The following is a 22,678-nucleotide window of genomic DNA, read 5'->3' as shown; positions in this document are numbered from 1 at the left end:
ATCTTCTTTAAGTCTTGAATTCTTGACTTGTCTTGACAAACAATTAGCATGTCGTCCACAAATAGCGGCAATAATGTAATCATCCCATTTTGGAATGCATGATAGTACACACAACAGTCATATAAGCATCTCTTAAAATTGAATTTCAACATAAAGAAATCAAAGATCTTGTTACCACTACCATGGAGACTGTTTCAGACCATATCGACAAGCCCTTTTGGTTGAGCCATGAAAATTGTCTCCTCTAGATCACCATAGAGAAATGTAGTCTTCACATCCATTTGCTCAATCTCCATGTCATAATGTGCTGCCATTGCTAAAAGCAATCTGATAGAAGTATGCCTGACTGCAAGTGAAAATATCTCATCATAATCCACCATTTTCTTCTGTAAGTACCCCTTACCCATGAGCCTTGTTTTGAATCTCATGGCTTCCTGGTCATGTAGTTCTTTTTTCCTAAACACCTACTTGCGTCCAATTAGCTTTTTATTTTTGGGTTAGGAACCAACTCCCAAATAGAGTTCTTGTAAAGAGAATCCATTTCTTCTGTCATAACATTTATCCAACTATCTCGTTCATCACTTGCTATATCTTCTTAATAAGTAGTTGGATCTCCTTGACTAATGTTAAGAGCATAGTTAAATTCATCTTAGTCAAACCAAACATGTCAGGTTTCTTCTTGTTTCGAATGGGTTTGTCTTATGCTATGCATCTCTAAAATACATGTAAATAATGCGTTGAAGTTCGAACCCCTTAAGATGTTTGACAAATTCGAGTGCCTTCAATCTGCCTTTTTCCTTACTCCACCTGATTGCTAATTGGTGAACAATGTTAATGCTCTTCTTCTTCCCCAAAATCATTAAATTCAACACCTTGTTCAAGTGGCTCCACTTGAGCTTCATCTTACTTTGATCTAATTAACAAAAATCTTGTTATTTCAATTTTAGCATTGTCTTTCTTTTGTCCACTGCTCTCGGCTTTATTCAGAGGCATGGTTGTCTCACACTAAACCGAAAAAAGAAGCATTCTTTACCTGAATTAACTCATCTACAGGGAATGCACATGGCTAAATCTGGTTTATGGGCAAAATCCTAATGTGGGCTCCACTTTCCTGCCTAATATTCTCCACAATCTTGCCTCCTCTCCCAAGCACACACCCAACCTGGCTGCTCGTCACCAGCACAACCTACAACACACCGAGCTACCTCCACCACTATTACCTTGTTCTACTTCATCGGCGTCGTCTAACACCGCCTTCTTGAAAACCCTTACCAGGGCTTGCTAGGCAATGGACAGACGAATCAATGGAGTGAGCGGCGAAGGTGAGAAAGAGTGCGAAACCAAGGCGGAATTTATAAGGTTTTCAAGGAAATTGAGGAAATTTGCTCCAAAAACAAAGCTTTTGATGGCAGTTTTGAAGAGACAAATGCATATCAATCTAGAAAAGTTAGAACCAAAGTTTACCCAAATTATAGGTTGTGGAGTGCGGATGTGCAGGTGGATGGCTGTTAGAGGCAAGTACCTGCAAATTCGAAACCAAATTATAAAGAAAAATGATAAAAATATGAAAAACATTCAACCTTAGAACATTGGCTGAAAAATGGTGGTCTCGTGAGTCTGGGAGATGAGGATTAGTTGTGGATTTGAGTTTTGTTGGAATGGATCTCTTAGGTTCTTGAATATTCAGTGGTGGCCAGCAAGCGACAAAGAAATAAGGCCATGGATTGTGATAGAGCGATGGAGAGAAAGAAGCTATGAGAGATTTTGAGAAATGAATGATGGAGGCTAGGGTTTTGTTTTTGAAAGAGGAAAGGCAAAAAAGTTGTGAGAGAAATGAAAATGAGGAGAGCGCGCTAAATGGCGTTCTCTTTGGAAATATAGTTTAGTTTTTTAGCGACATGCCAAAATTTTGGCAGCCCGCCAAAAACACTTATGATTTAATTGCAAGATTAAATTCAATGGTAAGGATTTAATCTCACATACGTAAGATTATATCTTATTGCTATTATTGTAGTTAAGATTTTAATAGTTTTTTAATTAATGTAAAAGTACAAAAACATATACAAACGCTCGTAATATCAAACTCGACAACTTTTGTGAAGAGGTCAATTCTGAAATTTGTCACTATAATCTCATAAACTATAGATTAAAATTTAACCGTTGTTGTTGAAGTGCAAAAAATGTAAATATATATATACATATAATTGCTCGTAATATCAAGCTTGACCCTATAAAAGTACGATGAATGAATTCGATCTTCAATTTAAAATATTTGCACAAGTGGATACCACAAAATATTATGTTCTACTTAATGGAAGTGTAAAATAAACTCCAAATGTTTGTTGAATCTATCGTTTTGAAAGAATACACATTCTACAAAATTAGTTTCAACGATCTAACCATCAAACTCGTTTGTATATGCTCCAAGATCGCATACATAAAAAATCGCAAAAAACAGACATTCGAATATTAGGTAACGAGACGAAACATTTCAACAGTTAAAAAAAAACTCATGATTTAATGATTATTTTAATTCCGACTTTGATGATTTTTTACAAATACACTCCTCAACCTATAAGAGTGATATGAACGAATTTAATCTTCAATTTAAGATATTTGCACTAGTGGATACCACAAATTATTATGTTCTGCTTAATGGAAGTATAAAATAAACTTCAAGTATTTGTTAAATCTACCGTTTTGAAGAGATACACATTCTACAAAACTAGTTTCAACCATTCAACCATCAAACTTGTTTGTATATGCTCCAAGATCGCATAAGTAAAAAATCGCAAAAAACAGATATTTAGATATTAGGTAACGGGACAAAACCTTTCGACGGTTATAAACGAAAACTTACAATTTAGATGTGGTTGTATTTTGCTCAATGTCCAGGATAATTGTTATGAGTTAACAAAGGCATGCAAATTATCTCCTTATCATAGAATACTATGTTAAATTATACACCTTTTTGCTCAACAATTTTATTTTAATTTTATGGTCCAATCTAGAGGTAGGCAAAAGGTTCCTGGATTCGCGAGGCAGGCCGGTTCTTTGCAGTTTAGGGCCAGTACGGGGCGGGTCCAAAGATTATTAATACAAAATGGGGCGGGCCGGGCTGGTTCCTTATAAATAACAGGGCTGGCCGGTTCTAAAAATTCGAAAAAAGGGGTCCCCGGCCCAGACCGTTCATTGCATCTATGATTTATCCTCTATTATTATCCATTTACCCTATCTCTCTTATTCTCACTCTCAAACTCAATTCACACTCAACTCTCCCCTCACCCTCTCTCTCTATCCCTACTCCGAGTCACCACTCAACTAATCCCTCACCTTATCTTTCTTATTCTCACTCTCGAACCTCAATCTTGATGACTTGATCTCAGACCTCAATCTCAATCTCCGATTCTCAGTCTCATCCCTCTCGATCTCTCTCTCCCACAGTCTCTCTCTCTATCTCTTCGGACGCCTCTGTCTCCGATAACGCACCTTTGCCGGTTTTCGCTCATTCCCGAACCGAAGATCGCTCGACGAGAGCTTGACCGAGAGGTTTCGGACATGGTGGAATGAACGGAAGATCTGGGATGACGAATTCTGAGAGCGGGTCTAGGTCGGGTTGGGTTTGGCCAAGATGAGATCTTGGAGTGATTTGAGGATGGATTTAAGGAAGGCGACGAGGAGACCGAGTTTGTGTGGGATGACGTGGTCGACGGTTAGGATGAGCACGTCTGTGTGGGGGATAGCAAGTTTGGGACTGTTTGCCCACCCGGACTCCGAGAGGCGATCAAAAAACCGAAAAAAAAAAAAAAAAAAAGTTAAGAGAACATGTGGACCCGTCTCGAATCGGCCCGTTTGAAACGGGCCATGTTAGGTTCGGTTTCAATTTTTAGATTTGTAATGCCCGACCCGGCTCGTTTCCTTTTTAAGTGATCCGGTCCGGTCCCTTCAAATTTGGGCCCGGCCCGTGCCCACCCTTAGTCCAATCTTCTCCATATGTATTCTAAGTTATATAATCTATTTATTGTAGAATTTAAATTAAGCATCAAACTTATTTCAAGAGTATTCCAACGACACATGTGACCATTGGTAAATAATTAATTCCAACAAAACCATATGCCTTAAAAATTTATTCTGACAAAGAAAAAATTTTGTCAAAAAAAAATATGATTACTTCCGACAACAACTGATCACCCTCGAAAATATAAAAACATTAATGAGAGGACTTTTTTTCCCCTAAAAAATATAAAAACATTTCCAAGAGGACTTTTTTTCCCTCGAAAATACTAAATTAGTTTCGTCAACATGAGTAAACCTTCGGAGATAACCATTCTATTTCCAATAAGAACTTTACTCGTTGTTAATACAACTGGCGCCAATTCTTCCCGCCAAACAAAAGTGCATTTCCGATGAAACTTGAGACTTTTTCCGAGGACATTATGTGCGTTGGTAAAAAAAATAAAAAATTTCATGCCATGTTACCGACGACCCATATTTTATGGTCGCAAAATGTGCTTTTTATGACCCTTTTTTGGGGCCCTCGAAAAATCTTCATCGGTAATGACTACTTTTTTTTTTTTGTAGTGTTGATACATTTAGATGACTAAACAATCTTCGATTCGAATAATTTTTTTTTTTTTTTTTGAGGGGTGATCTTCAAATGAAGATTAACAAGTTAAACAATTTTGATTATAAATTTTGCATGATGAATATTTATTCGTAAAAGGTGAAATAGTGCCATTGGAAACGCAAGTATTATATATTGTATTGATCCCATGGAAGCCCTTGTAATCATAAATCTCCTGCCACATCATTGTTTAGATAAAATGCAACAATGATCGATTTAAGTGTCAAAAGGTTCAAACATGTTCTCGCAGTTCATTATTCATATTGTTTCCAATTTTTTAGGTGTGAAGTCTTATTCAAGTCTCAATGCAATTAGTAACGATCCCATTCGATCAGTATAATGGAATTGAACTTCAAGATGTTTCTGTTGTAGGACATATGCTTCAATATCTTAAGTAGCCAGTATGTGATGATATCCGCCCCATCTAAATCTAGCATCCAGGTCTGTTTTGCAAGAGGCTAGGTCTTGTGTGTTGCGTTTTGTCGATCCCACTTCTTTGTTGGTTTGCATGGTGTTATGTGAGCCTCCACCTTATTACCTGCAGCTGATGAAGACATTTGTCGATCACATGTAATAGTGTAAGGTAACCTCTCAATCTAATCTGTCACAGATGATAGAGTCCTTCCATCCATAAAACTAATTACAAGACTTTCAGAATAAAGATTAACATTTAACAGGATTAATTAGGACAGGGATTAGATTACTTGGACGTGAAATCACGCACCGTAACCTAAATCAGAGAAGAAACTCAAGAAAGCTTATAAGACAGCCTGTGACGACTGTTCCGATCGAAGGGTAGGTTCTTACACACATGTCGTTTAATTTATACGAATGGATGGATACGCAGTGCCAAAACCAATTGACAAGCAAAGGCCGCCCCACTTAAGGCGTACAGATCGATGTACGAAATAAGATCAAATAGAAAAAATAAAATAAAATAAAGCACAAAAGAAAGAAAAAAGAGAAAGGTGGTCCAAATATAGTATGTATTCACGGAGAAGCTTTATACCTTCCTTGAAACTTCATAAAGCCCATATCTGAATATGAAAGTTGTCAATTATAAAGAGGTGAAGATCAATTCTTTTCATATACATTTGCGTTCGAATATGGCAAAGTTATTCTTAATTTGGATATGACCATTTTTAATTACTTGTAGTCGATCAATGACCATTTTTAGCGACTACTGTCTACTTTAATCGTTGGAGAAATTTTGAACTTTAAATTATTGGACAACAATTGTTTGATCAGACGTGTTAAATAAAAAATATACGAATTAGACTCAACCATTTACATTTAAGTTGAATTTTGCGACCAACTAAAATTGCTTAATTTGGCAATAAGTGTATAAAAGGCAGATTTTACATAATTTTGAAGGAAAACTAATGAAAAATGTTTGAAAACTTTGAGTTTTAACGATAAGGACAAAATAAAGGGTAAAGTGAATAGTACCATGATTGACTTTTTAGTGTAAAAATGTGATTTTTCGTTAAAATGAACATTACCGGAAGTTTTTTGTTAAAATTCTCTAATTTTTATACCTTCCACCTATACACGAAGTCATACCAATCCAACCGACATGCATAGAACCTTTTTATGTTTTAAATTCCACCCTAGATCTATTTTAGCTTATATATAAATCTGCTGTATCCAGTTTACGTTAGTCCGTTTTGATTGAGAGTACTGCATGCTTTGCGTAGAGTAATTACTGGAAATTATTTTAGAGCATGCACTCTTACTATAGACACGAAAAATAATATACGCATGCATGGTGGATTATTAATAGCAGGTCAGGCTTCTTATATATGTATATAAGATCTCAATCTCGTTGGCGATGCAGAGATATTGATCATCATTGTTTTTTCTTCTGAAGATCATATCAGACAACACTTCGGCGGTGTTCTGAATATATATTCTGCAAAATCTGGTACGTACTAATTTACTTAATCGGCTTTAATTAATTAATTTTCAGCGTTTATTCGTTCATATCTGGAAGAAAAATATATGTATCAGATTCGGACAAAAAAGAAAAATTTAGAATAATATAATATATGTACTGATATTAAGCAATATACAAATTAAAATCTAGGGAAAAATGGGAGGGGGGGGGGGGGGGGGGAGAGTTATTGCCTTAAGTCATCATCTTGTTTTGTTTCTTCCTGTTTATTTATTTTTTCGTACATAATTAAAATGCCACTATCTTGTCTGGGCTCCAAAATATTTTGACCAAACTTTTCCAGCTCTTGAAATTTTATCTCCTCACTGTTGGAGTTTTATACCTTAATTTAACTTACCCTAAAAAATGTTTTTATAATAATTTCTACTCCATCCTTACATGAATTTAGATTTATATGCCGACCCATATTTTTGATGGATTAATTGGCCGACAAGTGAAGCTGGAGTTTTTTTTTTATTTAACGGACATTTCATGGAAAACTGGCATATCATCGTTGCATGCGAGTTACAGGAGACAAATAATAACAAAGGTTGTCGTAACTTTGGCCATTTTGTTCCTATTTGATAAAAACGTTGACCAACCTTGACCTTGTGGCAGTCGTTGCTTACTGGACGACGCCACTCCTCCTCCTCCTCCTCCTCCTCCTCCTCCTCCTCCTCTTCTTCTTCTTCTTCTTCTTCTTCTTCTTCTTCTTCTTCGTACTGCTGTAAACTGTCGTGGTTTTAACTTTTAAGACGGCAACGTGAAATACAGCCTTTTAAAAACACAGCAACGTGAAATATTATCAGAGAGCATAAACAAACAAAATATCGTACAAACATCGCCAATTCTCTATGTAAAATACAGCCTTTTCTAAAACAAAGAAAACTAAACATTTTACACTAACGATGTGAACCTCGTTAACGAGAAACTTATCGAAGAAAACCACGTAAAACAAACTAAGATTTGACAAATTGATACGGGAGCGAGCTTAACAGGGAGGAGGGAAGTAGAATGCAAAGCAATTTTTGGAGGAATTGTGAGACTGTTTATGAACTTTGCTATATACAGTTTACTTTAAAATCCATCAAAATCCACAACTTAACAAAATCCTACACACTTTGATTTGCACACACTTGTTTAATGTCTTTTAAAACCTATATTTTTTTTTGTCAAACGATAGATTTGTTAGAATAGAGAGTTGATGGAGTCAGAACGCATACCATGGTGCAACACTGCGTCTACCACTGTGATAGAAGGCCATTTGCTTCTTCTAAAATTTTTATTGACAACCTATAAACTTACGTCGACGCTAGAAATATCTTATAACATTCCATCAATATTTCGAAATTTAAATTTTTTTTTTAAATTCTAATTGAATTACAACTCTAAATAATTGAAGAAGTGTCTTAATTCTAGTCACTACATTATTTTATTCCCGACCAAAGTAGTTGTGTATCCAAGGATAATGTTTTCTCCTTTATTTATCTTTCTCTCTTATCTATCTATTCAACTCTCTCAGACTTTCTCTTGCCCATACTCCTTAGTCCATCATACAACAAATTCTAGTTCCAAACTGCCACAAGTCACGCCCATATGTTGCCTCCCTGTTTTCCCAATCAACGCCTTACACTCGAAACTTTGGACAGTGCTCTAACTTTCCACCCGTCAACAATCTAATCTGTAGTACCACCACACCGCATCGATCGACATCAAATATATATAAAGTGTGACCAAATTATGAATGGTGATGCTCCAGCAGTGTCTTCATGGCCGACTCAACAAACTTTCCATAATTGCCCTATTTTCTATACCTTTGTTCGCACTTCATTATTTTCTCGCCTAGCTAATTCAGTACATTTTAAAGCTAATTTCCAAACTAGGTAAGGTCGGCCAATAATATGGTAAGATGATAACCTTTATCATCGAGATAAACAACCCAAATCACCAGCTAAGCTCACTAAATGATCACTCAGTGATCAAGGAGGTGGAGTGAGGAGATAGCCAGAAAATTTGCTTCGAAGCAACAATCCTTAAATGAGTGTAACAAAATTGATCGAGTGCTCTTCCGTAAAAGATAAACTAGCGATGCTGAGCAACAGTATAATTATCTCAAACATTTTCATCTCTTGATTATTAAATTTCTTTTTTAAAAGTAGTAGATTTTTTAGGCAAAACTTTATCATCACCGTTTGATTCTTTCCTTGCTTCCAAACAAAAACATCAAATTCCCACTACAAGATTTAGATTCAACGATCACATGATTCGATTCGGAACAATAAAAGGCACCCACGTTCATATCCAGCATTAAACCACTATGCAAATGACACCCCAACGTGCCTAGTGTGACCCGCCGACCCGCCGACCCGCCGACTCCTCACATCTCCACCCACCCACCTCTCCCCTCCCCCCCCAAAACCAAAACTATGCAAATGACACCCCAACGTGCCTAGTGTGACCCGCCGACTCCCCCCCCTCCTCGTCCTCCTCCTCTTCTCCCCATTTCTCCCCATAAAGGGGTTTGGATCTCATACGAAGAGAGATTTTTTAGTATGCTAGTGGATCTCATACGAAGAGAGATTTTTTAGTATGACTAGCATATAAGTTGGTACATTATGTGTTACTATACAAATAGTGAAATATGTGTTAAAAAATTTATAACTTAAAAAATAAAATTTTCAACTACTTACATAAAAACACGTAATATACCATTCGTGTTCCTGTTACAATAAAAAATTTCTTATCATCTAAATCCTCCTTGTGAGGATTTTAAGAATCTTTATATCCTACCCTTTCATTTTATCAAAAAATATTTTAAATTATTCATTTAAAATTAAATACAATTACTGCCTAACTAAAATTGACCATATACCATCCTAGAGATGAATAGGATGTGAGAGGTCCTCATCCCCCACCCACCGCCACTACGCGGAAACGTACGTCATTCACTAATAACGCGTTCCTTCATCAACGCCGCAAAACACTCTCTCCTCCCCTCGGTCGGTGACTTGCCGCGTTGGGCCATAAGAATACCCCTATAGTAATTAACACTGTAAATACAATTTACTGTACGAACCAATTTCCACTTCTAACCTTTTCTCCCATAATACCCTCCAATGGTCAAAGCAGATTTTTGACACGAATATTAAAGTTCTCACGTGTTTCGTCTCTTATCTATCTATTGTTCGTAGAGAGATTATATTCATACACCCTCAAATTACCTTTTTCATATCTTTTTAATTTTTTAATATTTTCTACACACCGTGATAGAAAAATATTAAAAAAATAAAACGGTGTGAGAGAAGTAATTTGGGACATGTGAATATAATCTCCCTTGTTTGTAAACTCTCATGGGTCAAAATGGGTATTTAACAGGAAGATAATTGACTTGGATACTCGTCTTTTATGTATCAACTGTCTTTATTTTCAACTGAAAACTCTTTGTTCGAAGTTAAACTCATTTAATGGTTTGATTGGTGCAGGTAAGACTCATATTGCTTCTCTTTTACCACCAATTACAAGGTATACTGGTTTTTTTTTTTTAATCTCAACTCTTGTTATGAATATAAAATTTAATCACGCGATATTCTAAATTATTCGTACATCTTATACGTGTTATAACAAGTCTAATTATTGTTGAAGCAATTGTTTTTGTTTGAATTTTTAAATTGGTTTTATTTTGATTCCAATTTTTTGGATTTTTGTGAGAAGGAATAAGATGAAGTAGAAACTCAAGGCAAATCTTCAAAAATTAGAATATCAACACATATATTGATTAAGAAAAAGGGAATATCAACACATATATTCAATCAAGAGATAATTGAAGCAATGATTTCTCAATTTTAACTCAATCACAGTTTTAGTTTCAGAACTAAAAATTCATGAATATTAGTCCATGAATTTGTAATGATGTAAAATAATGATCATTTTGGTTAACTCTTTTAGAACTTCCATCCATCTTTTGCCCCTTTAAACCTTATATGCTAGAGAAAGTTATAACGGAGTTAGTCAAAGGATCATTGCTCTACATTATAACAAATTTAGAATCAATACTCATAAGTTTTTAATTTAGCCAAAGCTCTGATTTGGCTAAAGTTTAGGGACATTGCTGTAATTTTCTATACGAGAAGCGGACAATCTAGGAAGTTTACCGGGGGAATATTTTGAAAGTACCTTTTTGGCCTTGTCCAAAGTAACCTTTCTATTCGTACAGTGCCTTGTTTCACTGGTCTTTTGAGAAGGTAGTAGGAAGTTTCCCGGTGGAGTCTCTCGACTGCAAAAGTGAACGCACTATCAAGCTACACATAGTAGTCAAACTTTTCCGGTTTTGGTTTTGGATCCCCAACATTTCTGCCAAGGTTTAGAGAAAGTGGAGAGCCGGAGCGTTTTCGAGAGCGAGAAAGTGCGGCGGAGCGGAGCGGAGGGAGGTTCTGGGCCGGAAGTTGCACTAGTTTTTACTATGGGTTAGACAGTAGGAAAATCAGTGACGAGCGTTCGAGTTTGCGAAAATTTGAAGTGAAATTAGAGATTGGGGAGCTGAAATTTGGTTCGGAGGGTGAGAATTTGGGGGTGTGAGAAGGTTTTCGAGTGGTTGGGTGCAACTAACAGCGCCATCTCTCCTGCGACAGGTTTTTAACGATGAATCAATCAAGAGGCTCACGTTCGGATTTGGAGGCCGGCGGCAGCCGCTCCGGTGACTTGGACGGCGAGTCCTCGTCCAGTCCTTTTTACATTGCCAGAACTAAGGATGCTTCGGTCGATCGCCTCAAGCGCTGGAGGGTATGCTTTCCAATTTATATCACATTTTGCAGTTTTACAGTTAATTTGTATATATTTTATTTATTTATTTGCTACTTGTTCTTCATCTCTGTATATGTTGTTTTGGAGGTGTATTTTTGGTTCATATGTTCTAGGGTGAAGTGCCGATTTAGTCATTGAATTATTTTTCGGTATAAAATTTCGTAAATTCATTAAAAATTACTAATTTCATTTTTACTATAATATTCAAAGCTATTTTATCCAATTTTTGGTCAACTTAAATCACTTGACTCACTTTAGAACGTAATATTGTCATTTTCTCGCCTATAAGCCCTTAACATTTCATATAGGTTGCTAATCTAACGTCTAATTTACTTGCCAAAGTTAACTCCATACATAAAAGAAACATGACTTAAATTGACGGAAAATTGAATATAGTAGTTTCGAATCTAATATTAGGAATGTAATTGGCAGATTTTTATAATTCAAGGACTCATTTTCTGAAAAAAATAGTTTAGGGACCTAACTTTCACTTGGGTGATAATTTAGGTACTAAATTGGTAGTTCACCCTATATCTGTTGTGTATGTATCTTCCTCTGCGGTTTAGGTTTTGGATTCTAATGTCGATTTTCGGTACTAATGGTAAATTTCTATTAATAGTGTAGTTGCCCCCTCTATGTGGAAAAGATTAGTCTCATTTTTGAGGGAGAGGGGAAAAGGACTTTTCGAACAGTTTTAGGTTTAGTATGGCTAGAATTATAAATTTAACCTATAAAGTAGTGGATATACAGTTGAAATAAAATTGGAAGGTTCTACGAGTATCTTTTGTATTGGAGTGTTACCAAATGAAATTATGATTTTTGAGGTTCTCTTTGTATATTTGTTTATGTATTTAACCGTGGGGAGTTGTGATGAGTGACTCTTGACTTCCTCACGTATGATTGATGGGAGTTATATACGTGTTTGTTCATGTTTCAATCTTCTCAATTTAATATTGCCAAAGGAAATTGCTATATTGGATATGATAATAAAACACAAAATGCCTATCTTTCAAGGGAATTTATACCCTAGATGCCACCAGGTCAGGCTTGGTGAGAGTCCATGAAATACCTGGTTTCCATGTACTTTTAAACTAAAAATTGGAAATTTCGTTTGGGTGCTTAGTTTACATTTTTAGCGGAAGTCATTTATTTGATTTGATTTGATCTGATCTTTTTATCGAGGCTTTTTTCTAAACTATTTTTTTTTTTTTTTTGTTTTGTTGTAGCAAGCAGCACTTGTGCTGAATGCTTCTCGTCGATTCCGGTACACCTTAGACTTGAAAAAGGAAGAAGAAAAGCAGCATACACTAAGGAAGATTAGAGCACATGCACAAGCCATACGAGTAATTCACTTCAAAATAAACGTGTCATATGTCACTCATGTCCAAGTATCTTAACATATGATTTTTTATTTATTTTTAAAATAGGCTGCATATCTTTTCAAGGAAGCTGCAGATCAACAAGTGAATGGTACTTCTTTTTATTATTTTAATTTCCATTAATTCTTTGCAAATATTATCTGTGGGAAAAAACATGCAGCATTAATTTGATATTGCCGCATGCTTCAATTATTTACATCCAACAGTGGTATGATACTAGTAGAAGAGTATTTATTTCAAAATAAACTGCTGTTGTTCTCGAGCATGCCATTGTTCAGTTCTGAGCAAGTGTGTGTAGTCTTGCCTCACTCTTCTTGTAGAATACCTGGTAACAAGCAGATGTTTGATTTCCTATATTGTGCAATGTTCCAATTGTAAACGTTCATTTTTCTTTCCTAAGACGGTATGGCAATTTGTTTGTCATGCTCTGTTCATTTCCGGTTCATTGTCATTTAAATTGTTGTTGGATTTGTGAGGTTGCTTTCTTGTTTCATTTTTTAAGGATTGTGTTTTAGACATTTCTCTCATTCGCTCCACCATCATGATGCATAAATCCTGTTGTGTAAACTGTTCTTTGCAATAGTTCTATAGTCAACTTGTTGCTTCTTATTGTCAGGGATTGTAGTACCGAAACCAAGTCCTACTGGTGATTTTCCCATTGGACAAGAGGAACTAGTTCCAGTGACGAGGGATCATAATTTTGCTGCTCTTCAACAATATGGGGGGGCAAGTCCACCACATAACCTCTTTCATGATCTGAAGTTGGTACATAAACACTGTTGCTTATATTTGTTCTGTTGTTTTCTTAAATCAGGTCACAGGCTTAGGGGACTTATTGAAAACAAATCTTGACAAGGGAATTCATGAAGATGATGCTGATTTACTAAAACGGAAAAATGCATTTGGGTCGAACACATATCCTCGGAAAAAAGCAAGAAGTTTCTGGGTAAATTTGCTACAGTTGTGAACTTTTGAAGTTTCTACATTGGATATAATAAGAAAAAAAACAGAAGGAAATTTTTTTCTTTTATAATATATTTCTTTTTTCTTTTTCTGTCTGACAGAGATTTCTTTGGGAAGCTTGGCAAGATCTTACTCTGATCATTTTGATGGTAGCTGCAGTGGCTTCTTTAGCGCTGGGTATAAAAACAGAGGTGAGCTGGCATTGGCTTCTTAATAGCTGCGTCCTTCATCACAGTAGGATGTGAAACTTTTAGGGTGGTCTTATGAATATCTGCTAGTTGTGGGGATCTTTTGTATTCTGATAATGTCCTGTTTGTTTTGAAGTCTGAGTTATTGTTGTAGCATGATTTGTCTTTTCTTAAATACTACACCCTTGATTTGTCCCTTGATTTGTCTTTCTTAAATACTACACCCTAGTTGATTGCATATATTGTGAAGGCCATGATGTTCCAAATTTAGAGAAATGATTTCTATCATTAATCAATGTTTTAAAAAACTAGTTTGAGACCAGCCTAGGCAGTTTTTTGGGTGGTGCTATCAAGAAAATGCCTCTGCCCAGCAGGAGTGGGTTATATTTCCGTCCGATTTTTTATTTCTATTTTTTTTTTTTTTACAAAAGCCAAACCCAAAATGATGTTGTTTTGGGCAGCGTTTTTATAAAAAACTGAAATAGCGTCTCTCTCACTTCGCGTTTGCGTAAAAGAACACAGAGTGAGAGCAGCAGGCCAGTGACATCATGCAAATCTCATGCAGCCAAACGTGGGATTCCATGGCTAGTTGTATCCGAAAGTAGCAAAAGAGGTATTAGGAGAGTCCAAGGGTTTTGCTCCACACAAAAAGGAATCTTGGTGGTGGAAGGAGGAGGTACAGACAAAAGTTAAGGCTAAGAAGGAATGTTGTAAAGCCTTATACAAGGATAGAATCGACGAAAACTGTGAAAGTTATAGAATAGTGAAGGAGGCGAAGAAAGCTGTGAGAAGCAAAGCTAGTGGCTTTTGGCAATACGTATAAGCGAATAGATACCAAAGAAGGAGAGTTGGATATCTATAAACTAGAAAGAGCAAGGGAAAAGAAGACGAGACCTGAACCAAGTGAGATGCATCAAGGATGAGAATGGAAAGGTTCTTGCTACAGAGATCACGGTCAAAGACAGATGGAGAGGTTATTTTCATAATCTTTTTAATGAAGGATATGAAAGAAGTTCTTCTTTCGGGAAGTTGAGTAACTTAGAAGAGTGTAGAAACTACTCATTCTACCACTGAATTAGGAAGGACGAAGTGGTTGTAGTTTTGAAAAAGATGAAGCATAGAAAAGCAGTGGGCCCAAATGATATACCGATCGAAGTGTGGAAAGTCTTGGGAGAGACGTGTATATCATGGCTCACAAACCTTTTCAATAAGATTTTGAAAATGAAGAAGATGCCAAATGAGTAGTGAAGGAGCACTTTGGTGCTTATCTACAAGAATAAGGGCGACGGACTAAATTGCATGAACTATAAGGGTATTAAGTTAATAAGGCATACCATGAAGCTATGGGAGAGAGTAATTAAGCATAGACTAAGGTAAGAGACACGGGTCTCGGACAATCAATTTGGGTTCATGCCAGGGCGCTCAACCATGGAGGCAATCTATCTCTTATGCAGATAGATGTAAAGATATAGAAATTAAAAAGGATTTGCACATGGTGTTTGTAGATTTGGAAAATGTGTATGATAGGGTCCAAGACATTCTTTGGATGATTTTAGAGAAGAAAGGGGTAGAATTAGTATATCCAAGCTATAAGGGAAATGTATGATGGGGCAAGGACTGCTATAAGAACTTATGAAGGACAAACCGAAAGCTTTCCCATAATTGTAGGGTTACATCAAGGCTCGTCTTTAAATCCTTACCTTTTTGCATTGGTAATGAATGAGTTAACATGACATATTCAAGATGATATACCTTGGTGTATGCTTTTCGTAGATGATATAGTGTTGATAGATGAAACTCAGGAAGGAGTAAATGCGAAGCTTAACCTTTGGAGAGAAATGTTGGAATCTAAAGATCTTCGCCTAAATCGGTCAAAGAAAGAGTATATGGAGTGCAAGTTAAGTGCGAACGAAGGTTCAAATGAGTTAGGGGTGAGGATTGGAGATTAAGAAGTACCAAAGAGCGATTGCTTTCGCTACCTAGGATCGATCTTGCAAAAGAACTGAGAGTTGGATAGAGACCTTAACCATAGAATACAAGCTGGATGGATGAAGTAGAAGAGTGCATCGGGTATGTTATCCGACCGTTGTATGCCACTAAAGCTTAGGAAATTTTTTATAGGACGGCAATAAGGCTAGGCACGGAATGTTGGGCGGTGAAGCAACAACACGTACACAAAATGAGTGCAGCGGGGATGAGAATGCTTCATTGGATGTGAGGGCACACGAGAAAGGATATGATTAGGAATGAGGATATCTGAGGTAAACTAGGAGTAGCTGAAATGGAAGGAAACATGAGAGAAAATCGGTTAAAGTGGTTTGGACATGTGAAATGAAGGCCTTCATATGCTTCGGTTGGAAGATGCGATTAAGAGACAGAGGTTTAGGGTCGAAAAAGTAGAGGAAGACCTAGGAAGACTTGGAAAGAGACTTTAAGAAAAGACTTGGGAGTACTTGGATCTAACGGAAGACGTGGCACAATGACATTCTAGGATTCATACAACCGACCTTACTAAGTGGGATAAGACTTTGTTATTGTTTGTGATGATCTTGACTATTATTTGAATTATATGCTTGTTTTTGGCTTAGTTGTTTAAATGACAATGGATATTTCTTTTACAAAGTATTATATTTTATGTATATATGTTAAGTATTATAATAATTTTTGGTACTGTGAAACTTTCGCCTCACGCCTTAAGAATATCGCCTCACGCCTTGAGATTATTTCCTAGGCGAGGCTATCCAAGAAACGCCTTGGCCTTGCCCTCGCCTTTTAAAACATTGATCATCACAAATATAGTGCTTACATGGTTGCAAATCTGTCACTTTTTGTGGGAGTGTTGATGATTTCATAATCATATTTGGAGAAAAGTGATATCACAAATCCTTGTGAATCCCATTTTATTTATTCATCTTAAACCCGAAATTTCTTTACGGTGTTCATCTTATGCGTTCTTTGTTGCTTACAGGGTATAGAGGAGGGATGGTATGATGGGGGCAGCATTGCTTTTGCAGTTCTCCTTGTCATTGTTGTCACAGGTATTGATTGAGCGAGTGTATACGCTGATGGGTAAAATGTAAATATTTCAGTGTCATTTCTGTTTCCAACATTTTAGTTAATTTGCTTGTAGGGTCTGTTATGTTGCATGCAATGTTTTAAAACGCTCACCTCAGGGCGCGCCTAGGCGTCCTCTGGGGCTGGGCGTGAGGGTTGCTGCCTTTGTTTTGAGGGAGTGGGCGGAAGGCGTCGCCGGAGCCGCCTAGGCGCGCCTCATGGGTTTTTTTTTTTTTTTTATTTATTTATTTTTATTTTTTTACTCCAAAACCCAAATTGGTAGGGTTTTAATTGCCCCATACCTCTTCCTTGCACTATCGTCTTTTTGTCTTTTTTTTTTCTGATTTTTTTTATTTTATATAATGGATGTGTGTGTTGTCTGCGTTCATTGTTATGTTTGTCGTCTGCGTTGTTATATGTGTGTCGTCTGCGTGCATTGTTATATGTGTGCTCATTGTGCTTTGGATCCTATATTATAAATATATAATATAATATATGTGTGTATATATATTTATAATATATGTGTGTTCAGGGTGATTATTGATTAAAAATCTTTTTTTTTTTTAAATATAATATGTGTACGCTCAGTGTATATATTAAAAAATTTGGGTCCCGTGAGGCTTTGCCTCACGCCTCATGCTTGCATGTATTAGTCAATGCTTCAAATAATAAACACACACACACACGCGTATATATTATAGAGTTTTAACAGTTTTCTTTCTTTCCATCTCCATATTCAAATAAAATTCTGTGAATAAGCTCTGCAAGTTTTGTAATTATTTCCCAAGAACTAAATTGAGTGAAGACAGTTCATGGTGGCCAGAATACATCAATTCCCCGATTGTCTGTGTGTGTGTGTGTTTTTTTTTTTTGGGGGGGGGGGGGGTGGTGGGGACAAACATTTTTACATTCCTTTTGATCCATTAGATTACATAACATCCAAGGGTCCTCATTTAATGACACGTATATCTGTGTGTGTGTGTGTGTGTCATTATTGGAGGGGATACTATTTATGTCACTCATCACCATATATGTGATTTACAAATTGGATGATGTTTTATCATCTTTGCTCTTTTTTGGGGTGTTTAGTCATGAGCGTTTACAAGTTTATTACTTGAATTCTAAATAAATGTGAGTTTCTATTAATCTGAAGTGGTACACACTCACAAACTTTTCCCTTGCAGCCGTTAGTGATTACAGACAGTCTCTTCAGTTCCAGAATCTAAATGAGGAAAAGAGAAATATACATTTGGAGGTGCGCTTCTGGTTCTCATCTCTGTCAGATTTATGGGAATTTTATTTCTTCTCATGTGCCGATATTTAGCTTTGGAGGTATTGTGCAGGTCATTAGAGGTGGTAGACGTGTTGAGGTCTCAATTTATGATCTTGTTGTTGGTGATGTTGTACCCCTTAACATCGGCGATCAGGTATGCACATTTGTCAGAAAATGTTTCATATATATTTCACAATTACATTCCAATTGAAAATTTTATTGATATTGTGATTCTATATGTAGGTCCCTGCTGATGGCATTTTAATAACTGGACACTCACTTGCGATAGATGAGTCTAGTATGACTGGAGAGAGCAAGATTGTGAGCCTCAATACATGTTCCTATCCTTGTTTGAACATTGACCATTTATTTTTGGTAAAACACATGATGTATGTATTTTCCTTTTTTCAGGTACGCAAGGACTCCAAAAATCCATTTCTAATGTCGGGCTGTAAAGTAGCAGATGGAAATGGTAGCATGCTGGTAAAGATTCCAATCTCTCTTTTCCTTTTTCCTTGACTCATAGATTTATAAGAGTTTTTCTACAGTCAGTCAATGACAAATCTGAAATTCTTTCTGATTACTGAAACTTTGCTTTCCATAGGCTTGTTTTTTTTTGCTGCCCATGTAATTTTGAAATATAACTTTCAATGTTTTAATATTATTATCATTGTTTCTTCAGGTAACCAGTGTTGGGACTAATACTGAATGGGGAATGCTCATGGCTAGTATTTCAGAAGATACTGGTGAAGAAACTCCTTTGCAGGTCAGCAATGAACTATTAACTTGAATATAGTTATTCGATGCATGAAATCCTGTACTCAAACATATACATCTCTGAACAGGTGCGCTTAAACGGGGTTGCAACTTTCATTGGTATTGTTGGACTCACAGTGGCTTTACTTGTCTTGATAGTCCTGTTGGTTAGGTATATTTTGATCTTCACTAATGACCCCTTCTCTATGACAGTGACACTTGATTTATGATAGAGTACTGTTACGTGTGCAGATACTTTACTGGCCATACAAAAAATGCAAATGGAAGCCCTCAGTTTAAAGCGGGAAAGACAAAATTTGGAGATGCCATAGATGGAGCCATTAAAATTGTTACTATTGCGGTATGTCAATAATTCCTTGGTTATTCACTCTCCTGCATACGAGTGTTTGTGTGAATTTGACTAATCTGAAAACTGTTCTAGGTCACCATTGTGGTGGTTGCTGTTCCTGAAGGGCTCCCATTAGCTGTTACCTTGACGTAAGTCTTCTATACCATGTGTTGTGTCTCTGGGCATTAGGGATGGCAACGGTTTGGTTTGGGGATGAAAATGATATATCCATCCCCATAATCACGAAAATTAACCATGGGGGATTATCCATAACCGCAAATTAACCATCAGGGATTATTCATAACCATATCCACCGGGTAACGGATTTTCAATCGGTTATCGGTAATATCCATCTTCGTAAAAAAAAAAAATAAATAAATAAAAAAAAAAAAAAAAATATATATATATATATATATATATATATTCATCCAATTGACACATTATAAATTTTAGTAGATGCTATTTCCATCATTAAATAGCAACATCCAATTACTAAAAACATAACAATATATTTGAAGTTGTTCATGATAAGCCAATATGATAAATTGGTCCAAACAAATTGTCTAATAATTCCAAAACTTGTGACGACAAAAGAACGATATATTTGCACTTCGCTTCTAGTTCCACCAAGCCAGCATCATATTTCATGGTGCTCCTCCTTCACACCCATCAATGGAGCATGATGACGAAATAATTAATATGAATCGTTGTACACACATAATCTACAAAGAAGATAGTTATATACATATAGGCCTCGTTTGGCAGCTCGGACTGTACTGACTATTTCTGTCGGATAGGATAAATAGCCACCGGATAGTACTGACTAAATTAGTCGGGCGTTTGGTGCAGTATCGGATTAATGACCGTATTATTTATACTGTGTTTGGTACTGAACCGGATAGGACAAAAGAAAAAAAAAATTTAACAAATCTTTCTTTGTTTGTTGAACTTTTCTCATATTTATACCTATTGAAAACCACATAAATTTTCAAATAACAGAAAAATAGTAAATTTCATACATCAAATTCAAAATATTTTCTAATAACATAAAAAAAGGTTCACAAAAAGCAACTACAATCGTTACGATATATAATCCAACCACATATCCAAGTTCATAAAATATACAAATGCAAGGTGGTTTCAATAAGAAACAGTTTGTCCAGATAGCCAAAATATATGCATGCTACTTTTAACAAAATATATGCATGCTACAGCTTTTAACAAAATATATTGTTGTTGGTTTGAAATGTCAATTGGGGTTACTTTGTCCAAGTAACATGAGTACAAAGGCTTTTTTCATTGCACCATCCAAAGACGAGAATGTCCTCTCATTCTGTGGCTTTTCGAAAAGGATATTTAGTTAGGGCTGGGCAAACGGGGCCTGGACCCGCGGGTAGGGGCGGGTCCAAGCGATTCGGGGCGGGTACGGGGCGGATCCTGTTTTTAAAATTCTGAAACGGGGCGGGGCGGGTCGGGTCCATGTCATTTGCGGGGCGGGACGGATCCTAATTGCTGAGAAACGGGGCGGGGCGGGTACGAACCGTTTCCACCTTCCAAATTTCCGTTGATTTAATCTAATCACTCTGTATCTGCCTGCCAGACTCCCAAGCAAACTATCATCGATACCCCTGGTTTTTTGCCTTCATGTACTGGTAATTTCCGCAGAAATAAGAAGATTATGCTCTCTGTGAAGAAATTTATTAGAAAAAGTCCACCTGACATCGTTTTGTTCTTCGAACGCCTCGACCTCATGAGTACTAGCTACACGCAGACCATAGCCATCACTCGCATTTCCAAATCTTCGGAATTCAGGAAGCTTATGATCTGGGGTAGTTCTCCGTTGAACTCGATCTCGTCGACGAGCGGCGATTTGATCAGCCTGACGAGCGCGCAGAGTACTCTGATCGCGTTCGGAGACGCGATTTTTATCAGAGAGCTGATCGTCGGCCGACCGATTGATTGAACTTGATCAGAGCTGCAATGGCGAAAGCAGTGTGTTCTTTGACTCGCTTCGATGACCGAGTCGACTCGCACAGAACTGACTCGAGCGAGGTGACAACTTTGGACTTCAAGATCAAATCTTGCAACTCATGGTTGAACCCCTGCGCAACTCGGTCCTCGAACTGAGTCAGTAGTTCGATCAACTCGTCCTCGTCGCGAATTGGGTCTTCTTCCAGAGCTCGCGTCAAGCTATGTAAGCACTCGCGGTCGATCCACGCTTGAATTTCGGACTCGATAGACCGGGCGAGTTTGGAGAGGCAGTGAGTCGAGCAGCAGCGAGTAAGCAAGGAGCGGATGCTGAGGTGGCCGCTGGACTGGCGGAGGGATTCGACGAGGGTTTTAAGGGTGGCGAGGTGTTGGGAGAGGGCGGAGAGTTGTGGGTCCCGGGAGAGGATGTTGTCGGACTCGGTCTCGAGCTCGAGGAGGGCGTTAATGGCGGAGGATGAGTTTGAGTGGGGAATCAGGTGGGTCTGTAGCTCGTGGGAGGCTTGTTTTAGAGCTTCTAGGACCTTGAGAACTCGTGGGCCGTCTTCCTTCTGATGGAGCTTCACCTCCATGGATATGGCGATCAGAAGCTGTAGTGATTTTCTGAAGAAAAGAAAAAAAAAAAAAAAAAAAAAAAAAAGGACCCGTGGACCCGGCCCGAACCGGCCCGTTTCAACCGGGCCGGGTAATGTCCGGTTCTTAATTTAAAAAATGTAATCCCCGGCCCGGCCCGGCCCGTTCCCTTTGAACTTAGGTCCGGTCCGGTTCCTTCAAAATTGGGCCCGGCCCGGCCCGTGCCCAGCCCTATATTTAGTGCCTTGATTTGATCCTCAATAGACAAATCCATCTTTGACAATTCTGAAACAATCTCAGGTTTTGGATCCACTCCTTTCCCAAAAGCAACTTGTAAAACTTCACCCAACTTATCAACTGATTCAGAAAGCATTTCTTTAAATGCCACAGCAAGATCATTATCATTAGTAGTTCTCTTCCTTTCTTTGATCCATGTCTAGTGATAATATAAAATAACATTATTAGATAGTGGCAAAAAATTAAGTAACTGGAGCATGAATGCATAATAACACTGAAAACGGAAGGAAGCATGTTAACACACACACGCACAATCTGCACACACACACACGCTGCACACACACACACACGCTGCACACACACACACACACACAATCTGCACACACACACACACAATCTGCACACACACACACGTTACACACACACAATCTGCACACACACACACACCCACACACGCTGCACACACACACACACACACTGCACACACACACACACACACACAATCTGCGCACATTGCAAGCACAGACACATACACACACACACACACACACACACGCTGCCCT

The 22,678-nt window shown here is 37.4% G+C and overlaps 1 protein-coding gene across 1 annotated transcript in view; it reads left to right on the top strand.

The window, feature by feature from the left end:
- The first annotated feature begins 6,266 nt into the window (after positions 1 to 6,266).
- Positions 6,267 to 22,678, top strand: part of LOC137730661 (calcium-transporting ATPase 10, plasma membrane-type-like) — a 28,737-nt gene continuing 12,325 nt past the window's right edge. Inside the window, exons 1-18 of the mRNA XM_068469633.1 lie at positions 6,267 to 6,410; positions 6,495 to 6,548; positions 10,040 to 10,079; positions 11,186 to 11,336; positions 12,584 to 12,700; positions 12,785 to 12,827; positions 13,353 to 13,462; positions 13,551 to 13,682; positions 13,801 to 13,890; positions 16,856 to 16,925; positions 18,126 to 18,196; positions 18,285 to 18,368; positions 18,458 to 18,535; positions 18,626 to 18,697; positions 18,897 to 18,980; positions 19,060 to 19,142; positions 19,223 to 19,331; positions 19,413 to 19,468. Coding sequence (XP_068325734.1) covers positions 6,386 to 6,410; positions 6,495 to 6,548; positions 10,040 to 10,079; positions 11,186 to 11,336; positions 12,584 to 12,700; positions 12,785 to 12,827; positions 13,353 to 13,462; positions 13,551 to 13,682; positions 13,801 to 13,890; positions 16,856 to 16,925; positions 18,126 to 18,196; positions 18,285 to 18,368; positions 18,458 to 18,535; positions 18,626 to 18,697; positions 18,897 to 18,980; positions 19,060 to 19,142; positions 19,223 to 19,331; positions 19,413 to 19,468 — 1,469 coding nt within the window. The 5' untranslated portion in view covers positions 6,267 to 6,385. The remainder of the gene's footprint in view (positions 6,411 to 6,494; positions 6,549 to 10,039; positions 10,080 to 11,185; positions 11,337 to 12,583; positions 12,701 to 12,784; positions 12,828 to 13,352; positions 13,463 to 13,550; positions 13,683 to 13,800; positions 13,891 to 16,855; positions 16,926 to 18,125; positions 18,197 to 18,284; positions 18,369 to 18,457; positions 18,536 to 18,625; positions 18,698 to 18,896; positions 18,981 to 19,059; positions 19,143 to 19,222; positions 19,332 to 19,412; positions 19,469 to 22,678) is intronic.

Source organism: Pyrus communis, chromosome 4 (assembly GCF_963583255.1).
Source record: "Pyrus communis chromosome 4, drPyrComm1.1, whole genome shotgun sequence".
Taxonomy (NCBI): Eukaryota; Viridiplantae; Streptophyta; class Magnoliopsida; order Rosales; family Rosaceae; genus Pyrus; species Pyrus communis.
Note: the sequence above shows the minus strand (reverse complement) of the source record. Positions and strands in the feature narration are given on the sequence as shown.